The sequence below is a fragment of the Tetrao urogallus genome (assembly GCF_951394365.1).
Source record: "Tetrao urogallus genome assembly, chromosome: 6".
In the NCBI taxonomy this organism is placed as follows: Eukaryota; Metazoa; Chordata; class Aves; order Galliformes; family Phasianidae; genus Tetrao; species Tetrao urogallus.
This window is the reverse complement of record NC_136819.1, coordinates 7,004,694-7,018,555: the sequence shown is the minus strand read 5'-3', so window position 1 is coordinate 7,018,555 and position 13,862 is coordinate 7,004,694. Positions and strand designations below refer to the sequence as shown.

Below are 13,862 nucleotides of genomic sequence, written 5' to 3'. Positions count from 1 at the left end.
TCACCTGCCCCAGATGCCTCCTCCAGCCCTCACGCTTGAGGCAGCTTTGCTTCCTCTTCCAAAAACAAACAAACAAAAAAAAAAAACCCCAACAAAACCCACCATGGATCGAAAAAGAATCAAAAACGAAAGCAGAAAAACAAACAAACAAAACAATAGCAAAGCATGAACCCAGGCAAGGGCAGTGCTGTGCGTCACCCAGCGGAGAGCAACCAGCAACGCCCAGCACTGGTCGAGTCCGTAGGATTGGTGAATCCAAGCTGGCAACAGCAAGGTGCCCCCCAGATCCCTAACAAACAGCTCTCCTTCAGGCACCTCCCCTCAGGCAAGGGCTGCTGCCGGCGCTGAGTGCAGCCAGGCAGGGGAAGGAAGCCCCTTGCTCTACGTGGAGGAAGGTGTCAGGAAAAAGCCCCAAATCCTGCTAGTGGATGCGGGTCAGCTCCTCCACAATCTTGATCAGGTCGTCCACAGTGGCCTCCCTCTTCATCCCACTGCCGTCGTCAATCTGCAGAGAGAGAAAAGCATGACAACACCTGTAGGTGATGGAGAAACAGCAGGACGTGTGTTTAGGGTTTAGCACAGCCTCCATTTCTGAGCAGTGTCCCCATCTGCGGGGTCGCCCCTCACCTGAAGGTTTGCCACCACCTCCTGCATCTTGGGCCTGCTGATGTCCAGGAAGCTTTCGATCAGGTCACCATCAATGAAGCCTGTAGCTGGCTCTGTCTTGCGCTCAGTGTGAAATGATCTCCAGGTGGCACTGTCAAGGAGCCAAATCCACATGGAGTGACATCAATCCCACCCTGTCCAGACAAAAAACCTCTCTGCTGGGCAGCTCGAGGCAGACTGACCATGCTGCCTCACAGAACTGGTCTGGAAAACAGCCCTAAAAGTGTGGCAAGGAAGATCTTGGGAACTCGACATTATTGCACGCAGTTCCTCAAGCACAGCCATCTCCTGGGATCAGAGACAAACCAACATTTGCACTACTGCAAAGCCCAGTTTGTCCTCAAGTCCTGCAAGATGTGCTTTAATTCACAAGCCAGCCCCCAGCACCCGCTGGCATGGGCTCCCAGTTGGACCACAGAAGGATATAAGGAGTGCTCGATCTTGCCCACGCTCTTGATGACTTTATTCAGCCTGTTCTGCATGTCCAGCAGGAGGTTGTACCAGCTCTCTGACAGCGAGGTTACCAGCCCTATAAAGGAAAACACGGCGGTGCGAGGTCAGCATCTTGCAGACCCTAGGACCACACTGCTGCAGCTGCCAGCAGGCAGAGAAGGGCAGGACTGCAGTTGGAGGCTGCTCCCTGACAGGGCTGGGACAAGGGTGGGGAGAAGAAGAAGAAATGCAAGGAATCTCAGGCCAGGGTGCTCCCTGCCCCTCACCTATCATGCCGTTGACCGTGCCGAAGAGAACGGAGCCCTGCGTTGGTGTGGACGTCTCGCCCAGGTTCTGCATGACCAGGGAGCCGTGACAGAAGACATTGACAAACTCTCCCAAGTGGGACAGCCCCACCTCCTGCAAGTGCTGGCGCTCCTCATCAGTCGTGGCAGCACTGCAAGCCAAAGCACTCCGCTCAGTCTGTGCGGGGGGCGCAGGGGAGCTCCCCCAAATCCCATCTCAGAGCTGGGCATCCTTCTGTCCATTTTCGTGCCCAACACACGCCCCATCCCTCCTGCCATGTACTGCTACGGCTCCCTTCCTGCCAGCCCACCTGTCCTTCTGGCACACAAACAGGTTGAAAGCGTTCTCTGCTCCCAAGAAGTTGTCGTCGTCCAGGATCTCTACGGCGCTCATCCAGTTTGGATTGAAGTCCCGGGCAATCTGCAAAGGGACACGAGGAGGGGCAGCGAAGCGCATCTTCATCCCACTCAGCAGCCCCATTTGTGAGTGAGGCACGACTCACAAAAGAGTCTGACTTCTCTGCTGAGCCAATAGCACAAACTGCCTCTGGGAAGATGGCGCTGGCCTGAGCTGCGCTTGGATGACGCCAGGGCAAATGAGGCCAGACCGTGCTACAGCCAATCGCACAGGTGCACAGATGGCCCCAGCGCCCGGTCCGACTCCCAGCTACGCTGCATTTGCTGACTGATGCAGCCAGTCTCAATAAACCTCCCCAAGTGCACAGCGTCGGGCAGCTCCCCCCTCCTGGCACGCACTGCAGGCCTGCAGTTTCCCAGCAGCTGACACACAGCCCAGCCTCCCGAAAGCCTGGGATCTGTTCCTCCAAAAAGACAGGGGTCTGTCTAGAAGAATGTCACCAGGTAGTCCTGTCGTCTGAGCACAACCCTACGCCCTTGTCTTCAAAGGGCTGGTGAGGTGGTCTGAGCCAGGTTCCTCCATTTTCCATCTTCAGCACTGCTCCACTTGCCTGAAGCCTAATGGAACAATTAGCGTGGACCCCCAGTGCCTCTGACCAACTGAACTCCATGAGGGATACGTCTATTGAAGCCCCAACACTCGTAACACTAAGTTGTCTCATTCTAACATTTAACAGCTTGATACCATTACAGAAACTGACACACCTGCAGTTCAGTCAACCCCCCTTGTGTTGATGTGACAGTATCTCTGGAACTGTCTGATAAATCACAGCATCTTTCTATGCATGTGAAGTGATGGGAGAAGTGGAGTTCTTTTGTTTCTTGAAGGTCTTTTTCATCCTAAATGACTCTGATTCTAAATGACACTAAGGGACACGGCTGAGCGACGGGACTCAGCAGACAAGTTGACAGTTGGACTTGATAAGAAGGTCTTTTCTGACCTAAACAACTGCAAATCTAATACCCAACAGCACTGATACCTCTTCAAAGTTTCCTTCCATGGGCTTGTAGGCAAGGAGCAGGACCGACCGCATCAAATCTCCCACAAGGATGAAGTCTCCTTTGGTCTTCAGGTAGAGAGCCATGATGTTGTTGTAATGGTTGCACTCCGTGCGCAGCTCCTTCTCGGCTGTCCACTCATAAAGGCGCACCTGGAGGAAGGAAGGGACGAGACTCTGAGCTGGGACTCACACCTATGCCAGCCAAGACACACTGCCAACAGACCCAGCTGACAGCCACACAGCTGGAACAGCTCCCAGCTCTGACACATGCTCGGGAAGGAAGCTGCAGTCTCACGAGGGCCCTACCGTGCTGTTGATGCTGGCTAACAGCTTCCCGTTGAACTCCACCATGGAATACACAGCTCCCTTCACTTCCTTCTCAGCCAGGCTCTGCAGCTTGCCTGCAATCAATCCACAGCACACCCAGTTATTTGCACTGTGCTCCCAGGGCTGACAAACCACGGAGGGTTTTGCACAAGCTGCTACAAGCAACGCTGCTCACTGCCTCAGAGGATCTGTGGGCAAGCAGTGCAGGAATGGGAGGACAACGGAAAGCAAATCCCAGAATGCGATTCTGGTGAGGGAGTCCTGGGCTTCTCTGGCAGCTGGGGAGGAGAGGACGTGCTGTGACAGCCCACAGCGGAGTGACAAAGCCCTGCAGAACCTGCTTAGATCTCTCTGATTGCCCTCAAGCATCTGGACTTGGCCAGACAAGAAGCCTTTGCTCTTACCGTCAGAGTAGTGGAAGACGACGATGCGGCCCTGCTTTGGCTCTGCCTCCTCAGGATACACCATGGCAGTACCCACGATGAAGTAGGTGTTCGGGTCTTTGCCAAGCTTGCAGGAGACCAGGCTAAGGGCGTATTCGTTTTGTAGGAACTGGTGAGCATGAAGCACTGTTGCAAAGAGGGAAAGACAGAAACAGCTGGGTCCCTTGGGGGCCAGCAGGCAGCACCTCCACGCACGGGAAGAGCAGCTAAAAGCTCTAAAACTGAACAAAGTGCAGAGTCTGGTGATCCCCTCACTGCCTTGTGCCACCAATCACTACACCTCAAACCTACACCCTTTGGCTGATGCTGGATGGCTGACGATGGAGGAAAAACACTTCAACGAAGGGAACGTGTGAGATCACAGGACTGTGCGGCTCTTAGCCACATGCTGATGGACATCCAAGCAGAATTTGGAAAGCACATGGGGCTGGTACCTTCGAAAGTGTGCTGATCAATGATGAGCAGGTTGTGCACCTCCACCTCCTCTCCAAAGGACGTCTCGTGTGGTGCTGTGCTGCTGGAGAACAGCTTGCTGGTACTCACGCTGCTAGACAGGGCCTGGGACACAGAAAGATGTGTCACATCCTTGTGCTACTTGGCATGTACATGCAGGCTGAGAAAACTGGGGACCAGGGGGATGAGTGGGGAGGAGCTCCCTAGGCCTGAGCAACAGGAAAACCTGCACAAACCTGTGGTTTGGCTAAGAAGCTACAGTAAACACAGCTCAGGCATCAGCTGGCAGCTGCCCCCTCACCTGGGTGCTGGCACTGGGTCTGAGTGCAGTGGTGCCCCCGCTGGCATCTTGCACCTCGATACGACTTGAGAGCACACCAAAACACTGTGATACCTCTTGGTAGCAGATCTTCCTGCAGGACAAAGAGCTGTATGAGCAGAGATACCGGGACGGGCTGCTCCAAGGTGTGGCAACAAGAACAGAACTGCTCTCTTGCACTGACCACTCTCAGCAAGAAGCCATCGATTTGGCCTGCTTGCTAACCAAGCCCACAACAGAGTAGGCTCTCCCCATGGCAGAGCACAGGCCCCAAAACTAAACTCTCAGCTCACCTGGGTGATTCATAGAGGGGAACCGTGCGGATATGCAGCTTCTGGATCTCATCAATGGTGCCAATTGTCAGCGTGCTGTTATTAGCCAATGCTAAGCTGTAAAGGAGGAAAACTGTGAGCAACAGGGCTTGCAAGGCCAGTGGTGAAGCCAAGAATCTCCCTTCTTCCCCTCACCCCCAAACTGCTGATCAAGGTTCCCTTCCCGCACTGCACATCAGTCAGATTAGGGCAGTTTCTACAGCTACTGACGCAGAGAGAGACATAAATGCTTAAGACCTCAAACATCTCACGTGAGAATCCACCAACAGTACAAAGGACTAAGGAGTGCCCTGAGAGTACCCAGGCCAGGACTGTCGTACACTGCAAGAGTATCTATGAAGAAGGCCCTCCCTTGATCAGTCAGTGCCAGGCAGGCACATCCTCTGGACAAGGTGGATGTACCACCAGGCCTGAGCAGGACATTCTCATGCAGTCTGTGCCAACACAGAGTCCCAAGTTCCCTCAAGCCGTGCCGTGGGGCGGGCTCACCTGTCAGGATACCCATCAGAGTTGAGGGGACACATGTAGTTCACCTCCTTCAGGTTGACGTTGGAGAAGACCAGCTTGTGGTTGCTGCTGTAGATGACGGTGGGGCGGTCAGAGCAGGCGAACACATTGGTGGTGGACAGGGAGCGGAAAGTCCTCAGGACTGTGGGCTGAGTGCCAAGGGTCACCTTCTTACGGTCACTCAGCAAGCCTGCAGGAAAGGAACAGCAGGTTGGGAGCAGGGCAGCACAGAGCTACGTGGCCGTGACATGCTGGCAGGAAATGAGCGTGAAGGAATGCATCCTGCTGTCAGCAAAGAAGTGGATGCAAGCATCAGGTTCCTTTCTTCACAGTCCCCTGGAGAAATCCACTCACAGTGCCCACAGCCAATCCCCACCCTGTCATAGCGAGGAAGAAGGAACTACTGAAAAAACTTGGGAAAGAGACAGATCTCCTCCAGAAGAATGGGGAGAAGAAAAAAAAAGAAGTACCACAAGCAATTGAGCACAAATCCAAACACCCTCCCAAGCAGCCCACTAGCTGCTAGGCCCTGTAGTCACCTGTCTCGAGGCTGAGCCCAAAGTAGAAGAGAGCACCGTCCCCCAGTGCACACAGAAGGTAATGGCTGCTCTCGAAGGTTGTCATCAGGATGGAGCGAGGGATAATTTCTGCAGGGAGCAGAAGAGAAGGCTGATGCCACGTGTGGCTCCACCAGGTCAGTCTCTGCTGCCAGCAGTCCCAGGAGAGCCCTACCTCCTCCTAGCATCTCTTTGTGCAGCAGTTCAAAGGAAGGAAGCTTTAGGATGCGGGCAGAGATATCAGTCCAGAGTCCGATGGCACACAAAGGGGACATGCCATTAGTGTCCCCCAAAGGAGTGATGTCCAGGCAGGCAACTTCATGCTCCATTTCGGTGCAGCTGGCAGGAAGCAAAAATCGGATTGAAGTGTCAATCAGGAAGCCTGAAGGCGACAAGGCTGTGAACCCTTGGGCCAGGAAGAGAGATGGGCACCTACTTGATCTGCCTGAGCTCCTGGGGTCGGATCTCCAGGTAGTAGAGGGCTCGTCCCACAGCCACCACCACCTGGTTGCTGTTACAGGAAGCCACGCTGATGTTCTTCCCGTTGGGCTCTTTCCACTCGCTCACGAGGGCTTTGGGCTCCTGACTGACCAGTCTCACAGAGGCAGAGGTGATCTGAGGAGAGAAAATACCTCTGCTCAGAGCCTGAACAACACCTCCTGTCTGCCATCAGCCCAGGGGAGCGCTGCAGACCTTACCCTGATGAGCAGCAGAGATCTAAATAACCCACAGCCAAGAAGGGCTATGGAATCACAACAGGAAAAGCATCTCTAGAAGGGGCGTTACCTGGATCAACTGCTGATGTGCCACGTTGCCACAGAAGAAGGTCTGCTGATCATCCACAAATCCTGTGAGCTCCGTTTCTTCTACCTCCTCTCCATTTAACATAAGAACCCTAGAAGGGAAAGAGAAAATCTCTTGTATCATGCTCCAATCCTGTTGTATCAGGCTGAGAGCCTGGCATGGCCTTAACCCCACCTCACCTGGTCTGGCCAACAAAGGACAGCACCAGCATATTGTCCATCTCACGATGAGAATCTGACCTCAGGGGCCACAAGCCTGCAACAGAAAGGCCACACGCTCACAGTGAATAATCCAAAAGGGGGTGCAAGTCCCCTGCCCGCAGCTCAGCCATGAGGTATGTCCCCACTTGGTGGGTTGTATATGAAAGAATGAACCAACTCACACACCTTTAATTCCTGGCAGGTCAATGCTGGCATGCTCATGAATCCCAATGCCGTTCCGGATGATCCGTAGTGAACCCTCTTTAAAGGCACCCGAGCATGTGACCAGCTGGAGGAAAAGCAGGCATTTACCAACTGGGGAAGCCTCCCCATGCTTCCTTGCAGTGACAGGCTCAGGGGAAGTTGGGATCCTTATCATCCATGCTTCTCAAAGGAAGCTCTTTGGCTGTTGACCCTTCCCCAGCGCAGGAAAGAAAACCCTTCCTCGTGAAAACAGGAGCCTTCCCACCCAGAGCAAGACCTCAAAACCTTCCCTGCACCAGGACAAGCCTTAAATCCCTGATAAATGAATCACAGTCCCTTCCTTCAGTGGACACACCACACACATCTGCCAGAACCAGACATCCCTAGCACAGAGAAAGGCGAGCTGGAGCCAACATTACCTGCCCTTGGCCTTGTCTCTCCAGGTCTACCACACACATATCAACGATAGGACCGAGGTTGGTGAAGGTCTCCATAGCCACTACATAGGAGCCTTGCTCATTGCTGTCCACGTTGAGCTATGAACAAACACAACCATCAGTTTCCAACAAGAAGGGCCTAGCGAGCATAAAGAATGTAGGGAAAAGAAAACTTCTCCCTACGTATTTGCATATCTAATAGAATCATAAAGGCTGGAAAAGACCTCTAAGATCATCAAGTCCAACTCCAACCCATCCCCACCGTACCCACGAACCACATCCCACAGTGCCACGCTTCTTTAACAGCTCCAGTGGGGTGACTCACAGCATCCTTGGGCTGTGCATTTCAATGTTTGATCGCTCTTGAGGCCAGGATGAAAGCAAGCACGTATAAAATCCTGTTTGAACGCAGGACTAAGCCAGGAGAATGCCACCACTCACCTTCACAAGCTGGGAATCCCCAAGCCGAGAGCCAACAAACACCACGCCGTTGTCCAGGTAGGTCAAGCACTCTGCAATGGATGTCTGGGAATTGAGAAGGTGCAGGTGAACCACCATGAGAAGATGGAAAGGGCACTGCCACGCTCCCCAAGGATCACATCTAAACGCAGTGTAACAGAAAAGCACGGGGAGGGAAATTTGATCCCTTTAGAGAACCCACAGAGAATCCAAACATCTCTGAGGGATAGCGTGCAAGATGAAAAATCAGGTGGCCAGACAGGGAACTGCCCACATCTGGCAGCTGAAAGTTCAGAGCTGACAGCTGTGGAGAGAAAAACATCACCCAGTCTGTGCTCCACAGAGAAGCTACTTCCACTATTTGGCACCTGCAGAGCACCTGCATCCTGCAGAGCCCCCTGGCCCCAGTGAGAAGTGGCAGGGACGCTGTAGGTGGTGCAGCGGTGTCCTACCTCACCAAGCAGCTCCACACGCAAGTCCTTCAGGGTGACTGTGCCATCCATTTGCTCCTCCTTCTCCAGAAGCAGCATGAAGAGACGTCCTTCCATGTCCCCCAGCAAGTAACGGGACCCGTTGGGATCCACACGGTTGTGGCACACAATTGTGCTTTGCTGCATGCGAAGGAATTGTTAGGAAGCCGCTGAAACAACTCCAGAGAGGCACGAAGCCACAGCTAAATCCTGCACAGGGCGCTCCTCTGCACGGATTTGCCCAGAAAGGACCTTTTGGTCACGGCTAAGGCCCTCTTTCAGCCCTGAGCAGCACCTCAGCTGTGCCATCTGTGCTTCCTGCACCACTTGAATGTGGGAACTGGCCCAGCCCTCCGACAAAACCACAGGTTCAAGCTCTGTCACCAACTCTGTCAGTCTTTTTCCCCTTGAACAAGTGCCCCAAACATACTCACATGGACTTGAGTCTCCAAGGGGCTCGTTCATATCTCTCACTGCCTGAACTGAAACCAGGCTCTGGCCTGGACCAATGTCCAAACCACCTCCTAATTAATCTTTTTCTCTGGGGCCCTAACAAGATTTCAGCTTTCTTGCACCATTTCCAGGAACTCCACAGAGCCATGTACTCCAGTGCAGGCACGCATTGCCATCACTACAGGGATCACAAATATCCCTCAGACCCCAGAATGCAGACTGGGCACGGGGCAGAACACTGACACTCACCAAATCTCTGCAAGGGGCTCTACTAGGCTACAGCTAAAGTTAAGAACAGATGAAATTCCTGAACCAGAGCGGCTCAGCACCCTCCCAGGTTAGGATTTCTGAGCACAGCACAACAATGGTCATTGCCATACAGAGACCCACCATCACAAACACAGTAGAAGGTTCCAGCTTACAGACTCCTGGAAAGCCACAAGCTGTCCTGGAGAGATAAACAGACTGACAAGCACCTACTATCACTAGGTCCAAAAGCCTTCAAATGAGAAAGCTTTCTTACTTGCACCATTTATTACACACAGCAAGGATTTTTAGCAATAATAATTCAACCAGCGAGCAACTGAAAATCTGCTAGATTCAGAGAGGACATTCATCTGGGAATTTCAGTAGTGTCTGTAGCAGGAGTAGGGTAGGAAATGCACAGTTGAGGTGTTACCTTGATGATGGGTGGAGCTATAGCCAGGTATTTATCTCCATTGTGATAGGTAATGGACTCCTGCCCAATGATGATTGCGCCTCCAAAAGGTTCTGGCACTGCACAGGGGAGAACTCTTATCAGTGAACCTGTGCAGCATAATTGAGAGTGAAAAGGAAGGAAAGACACCACGTGCAGCAGGACTAACCTGCAATGACCATGGAGGCTTCGGCCTCGACGTTCTCCTGCTTCCAAGGACCTTTGTTAAACTCCTTCTCACGCAGGGACACCTCGTACGTTTTGACGTGGCGACCCTGAGGGTCCTGAAAGAGGAGGCACAAACATCACATCAACACATAACAACCTCATGTCGCTGCAGCAGAGGCTCCTGAGGTGCAGCTGAGGAACAGCCTGCAGAGAACTCCTCAGTCCAGTGCTGCAAGAAGGGCAGCGCCAGCTGACTGAGAAGGGGAAGCCAGCAGGAGAAACAGATGTGCAGGAGAGGAGGAACTAGCACAGCTGGAGCACATCCTGTCCATTTTACAGCTGAAGTGGGACCATTAAATGGCAAAGGAACTGTTAACACCACTTTGGCATTTCTGGACCTTTTTATTCCTTACAACAGCAGTTCTTAAGCCTTTTGCGTTGTGTTTTTTTTTTTTAATAAGCTTGCTCATCTCTGTGGTATCCTCCTCTGGTTTCAAACCTACACAAAGATTATCTCAGACACTCGCTGCTATTCTCCTTGATCCAAATCCCGTGATAATGATTAACAAACTGAGAAGGAATCAGACAAAGCAGCAGCTTGGATACATTCCGCCTCCACATACAGAGTCAGGCTCCCAGGGACAGCCTAACCCCAGTGCTTTACGTAACGCCTCATGAGTCAGACAGAACTCACATCTCACCCTGCTGCAAGGATGAAACGCAGTTGACAGACACAGAGGCACTCATTTACTCTTTATTTGTACAGTACCTGCTTAAAATGAACAAATCACTAACATATTTCCTTCCAGACCAGGTTGTAGCATGGAAATGTCAGATCCTGTGGGACAAGACCTTTTTCACTTGCTGACTAAGTGCGGAGATCAAGTTCTTCCTTTATGATACCTCTGGGGACTAAGTGGAAACTCGTGCTTCTGCCTAAACTCTTAACACTGAGTTTAAGATTTTGGCCAAATCACAGTTGTGCTCTGCCTCAGTTTCCCCAGACAGCAGCAACACCAATCAAATCCATGCAGATATGCAGATCTTCTCAGAGCTGCACACCACCATCAGGTTTCTTGGCTCTGAGGAGCTCACCCATTAAGCAATTCAAAGCCAGAAAGCATCATCAGCCACCCTCACTGCATAGATCTGGAGCGAGGATGGGCTGAGCTTTATTTCAAACCTCAAAGTCGATGTGGGTGTGGGGGATAAAGACTCCACACACATACATTCCTCATTCAGACAGAAACAGCACTGCCACGTGTTCTGAAAGCTGGTTCAGATGACAAGGGAGAGCTGCAGCTTGTGCTGATGCCCCACCACTGGAGGTGCTCAAGGCCAGGCTGGATGGGACCTTGGGCAACCCTGTCCACACCAGTGGTTGGGCTGAGCGGGCTTGTAAGTCTCTTCCAACCCAAGCATTCCATGATTCTGAGGAAGGAGCGTGCTGCTGCCACATTGCAAAAGAAGCCTATAAACAGGAGGGGGACTCAACTCCTTGAAAGGGTAGATAACTGCAGGACAAGGGGAAATGGTTTTAAGTTGAAGAAAGGAAGATTTAGGTTGGACGTCAGGGGGAAGTTCTTCACAGAGAGAGTGGTGAGGTGCTGGAACAGCTGCCCAGAAAGGCTGTGGATGCCCCGTCCCTGGAGGTGTTCAAGGCCAGGTTGGATGGGACTTGGTCTAGTATTAAATGTGGAGGTTGGCCCTGCATGTGGCAGGGGGGTTGGAGATTCATGATCCTTGAGGTCCCTTCCAACCCTGGCCATTTTTTGATTCTATGAGAACTAAGAGCTGTAGTGAAAACAAACTGAATTCACACCACCATCCTGTGCTGGCCCAGGAAGGCTTCCTTCAGCTACAAAACAAGCCTGTGGGAGCCAGAAGCATCTCTAGCTCTGCCCACCCATTCTTACAGCACTGCTTTGAGCAAGCTTCAGGACACTGCCAACGCTTCAACCCCTTTGGAAGACCCTTGGAAACACCGATTTCAGGATCAAGAACAAGGTACCTGATAGACGAAGCAGATGGTTGGGGCCTGACAGCCATAGAGGAACTTCACGTCGATGACTTGGAGCTCCTCCAGGCGGATGTTGAAAGCCTTCAGCTCCTTGTTCTCACGGTCCAGGGGGATGACCTTGAAGAGGCCATCGTAGAGCCGCAGGCCAATCATCCGGCACTCTGGGTCAATGATGCCGATGATACCGGTCTCTGAGGGACGACCGATGCGATCCTGAAGGGGAGATCCACGGAGGTGGGCAAGAGAAAAAGCAGCGAGCTGTGAAATGCTTTGATACACTCGAGCAGAGCCCACCCAATGGAAATCCAGTGCTCTTATCACCCACGGCCCCAGCTGGAAGTAGCTGATATCAACCCCGCTATGTCACGAGGCAGAACCACAAAGCACAAAGATTAAGTGCTTATTTCCACACACACTGACAGATGTGCCCACTTACACCTCCTGACCATAATCCCCTGCTCAGCTTCACTAACAGCAAGCCTGGAAAAAGATAGAAAATAGCTTGGTTTGACAGCTGATGGAAACCGTTTAAATCGTTTGACTGATGAGCAACAAAAAAAACCAATCCCCAGGATTGGCACCCACAAATGGATCCCTAACCCTCTCAGGAAGATTTTAACTTGAGTAGGTGTGGTAGCAAGGCTCACCTGCACATTTCCATGGGCACGGGTTATAATGTCAATATTGTCACCATTCTGCTTGTACTCCAGGATGCAGGCGTTGTACTTGGCTGTCAGGATGAAAAGCAGATCCTTGCTCTCCCCCTGCAGGAAGGGAGGGAAGGAGGGAGGGTCACAGGGGCTCTGAGAGGTTGCAAGGAGCCACCCCCCATCCCCAGCACACTCACTTTGGGGCGGAAGAGCTCCATGACGGCAGTCTTGCCATACATGCCCACCTCCTTGACAGGCCGCAGCCCCTCAGCTGTCACCACATAGATCTCCAGGCGTGTGTTCTTGGCGATCAGCAGGTTCAGGTCCTCTGCGGAGGTGAAGTGTCCTGGGGTAAGGAAAGAGATGGATCGTCAGCTTCAAACCCTGGGGCCCTGTCGATGCCCTCCCTAGCCCAAACTCAGCTTCCAGCACTCAAAGTCTTGCCAGTCCCACTGTGACCAGCTTCACAAGCTCCAGAAACCTGAACAGAAGACCCCTCCCCACTGCACCCCTGAAGAGCAAAACCCCACTGCTCTGCTCAGCTCTATCCTCCACCTTTGGAGCCCAGCAGCTTCCAGTGAAACACCCTGCCCCTCTTCAAGCTCCCTACTATCTCTCCTGTCAAAAAAGCAGCCCAATATCCCGTCTAGCCCTTCACACTCTCCTAGAACCTCAAGGCAACCCCAGACACATACCCTGGTGCCCCTCACTCCACCGCATCAACCCCAATGCCCACCACTGGATAACCACTGGACATTCCCAGAACCCTCCTTGCACCCACAAACCCCGGGGTCCCCCTGCACACCTGGGCTCCCCACAAACACCATCCAGGAGCATCATTTCACCTCCAGACCTCCATAATGTCCCTCCCATCTCAGCACAACCATCTACCCACAACACTCCCAGTTCCTCACTGATCTCACCTCCCCACAACACCCCAATCACTCGCTGACCCGATCTACCCACAACCCCCCCCCCCCCCGGCAACTCCTCCGTGTGCCTCTGGAGGCCTCCAGTGCCCCCCAAAAACGCAAGGCCGCACAGATCCCGCCGTGAACGTTGAGCCCCGCCCCGCCCCGTCCCGCCGGTACCGGTGACACAGCCATTCACGGCCGTCGGCTTCTGCGCCGTCACAACGTAATTGTACGACATGGCAGAGACGGCAACGAGTCCCGTAACCGACCAAACCGCGGCGCGCACCGGGAGCTGCGGCCTAGCGCGGCCACTCAACCGCCCCTTCCGCCCGCCGCGGTGACGTCACCGGAAGTTAGCGCGCCGCGCCGCTCTGCCCGCCGGGGAGGACCGCGGAGGGGCAGACGGGAGGGCAGGTGTAGGGGCGGCCCTGGTACCTCGGGGAGGGGCCTCACCTTCAGGGAGGGGCGCTTCCCGGTGGGTCTCCATCCCAGCAGCGCCCCGCGTTGTGTGGGACCGTACCCCCCCCATCTCAGCACTGCCCCTCGCGTGTGGGGCTGTGCTCCGCCATCCCAGCAGTGCCCCCGAATGTGGGCTGCACCCAGCCCAGGCGGGACCCGCCCCACCCC

General features: G+C 53.4%; 1 protein-coding gene across 1 annotated transcript; it reads right to left on the bottom strand.

Moving 5' to 3' along the window:
- Window positions 1-421: 421 nt before the first annotated feature.
- Window positions 422-13,473, bottom strand: DDB1 (damage specific DNA binding protein 1; the record flags this gene model as incomplete). Its single annotated transcript, XM_079537697.1, has 27 exons — window positions 422-505; window positions 628-757; window positions 1,093-1,195; window positions 1,386-1,555; window positions 1,715-1,824; window positions 2,801-2,971; window positions 3,128-3,222; window positions 3,553-3,717; window positions 4,026-4,149; window positions 4,346-4,457; window positions 4,657-4,752; window positions 5,185-5,392; window positions 5,742-5,849; window positions 5,935-6,098; window positions 6,196-6,374; window positions 6,546-6,654; window positions 6,743-6,818; window positions 6,950-7,052; window positions 7,387-7,503; window positions 7,846-7,929; window positions 8,316-8,474; window positions 9,466-9,563; window positions 9,653-9,767; window positions 11,663-11,884; window positions 12,319-12,435; window positions 12,519-12,667; window positions 13,413-13,473. 27 exons carry the CDS (start codon window positions 13,471-13,473, stop codon window positions 422-424), a joined length of 3,429 nt encoding a protein of 1,142 aa, XP_079393823.1.
- Window positions 13,474-13,862: the final 389 nt, after the last annotated feature.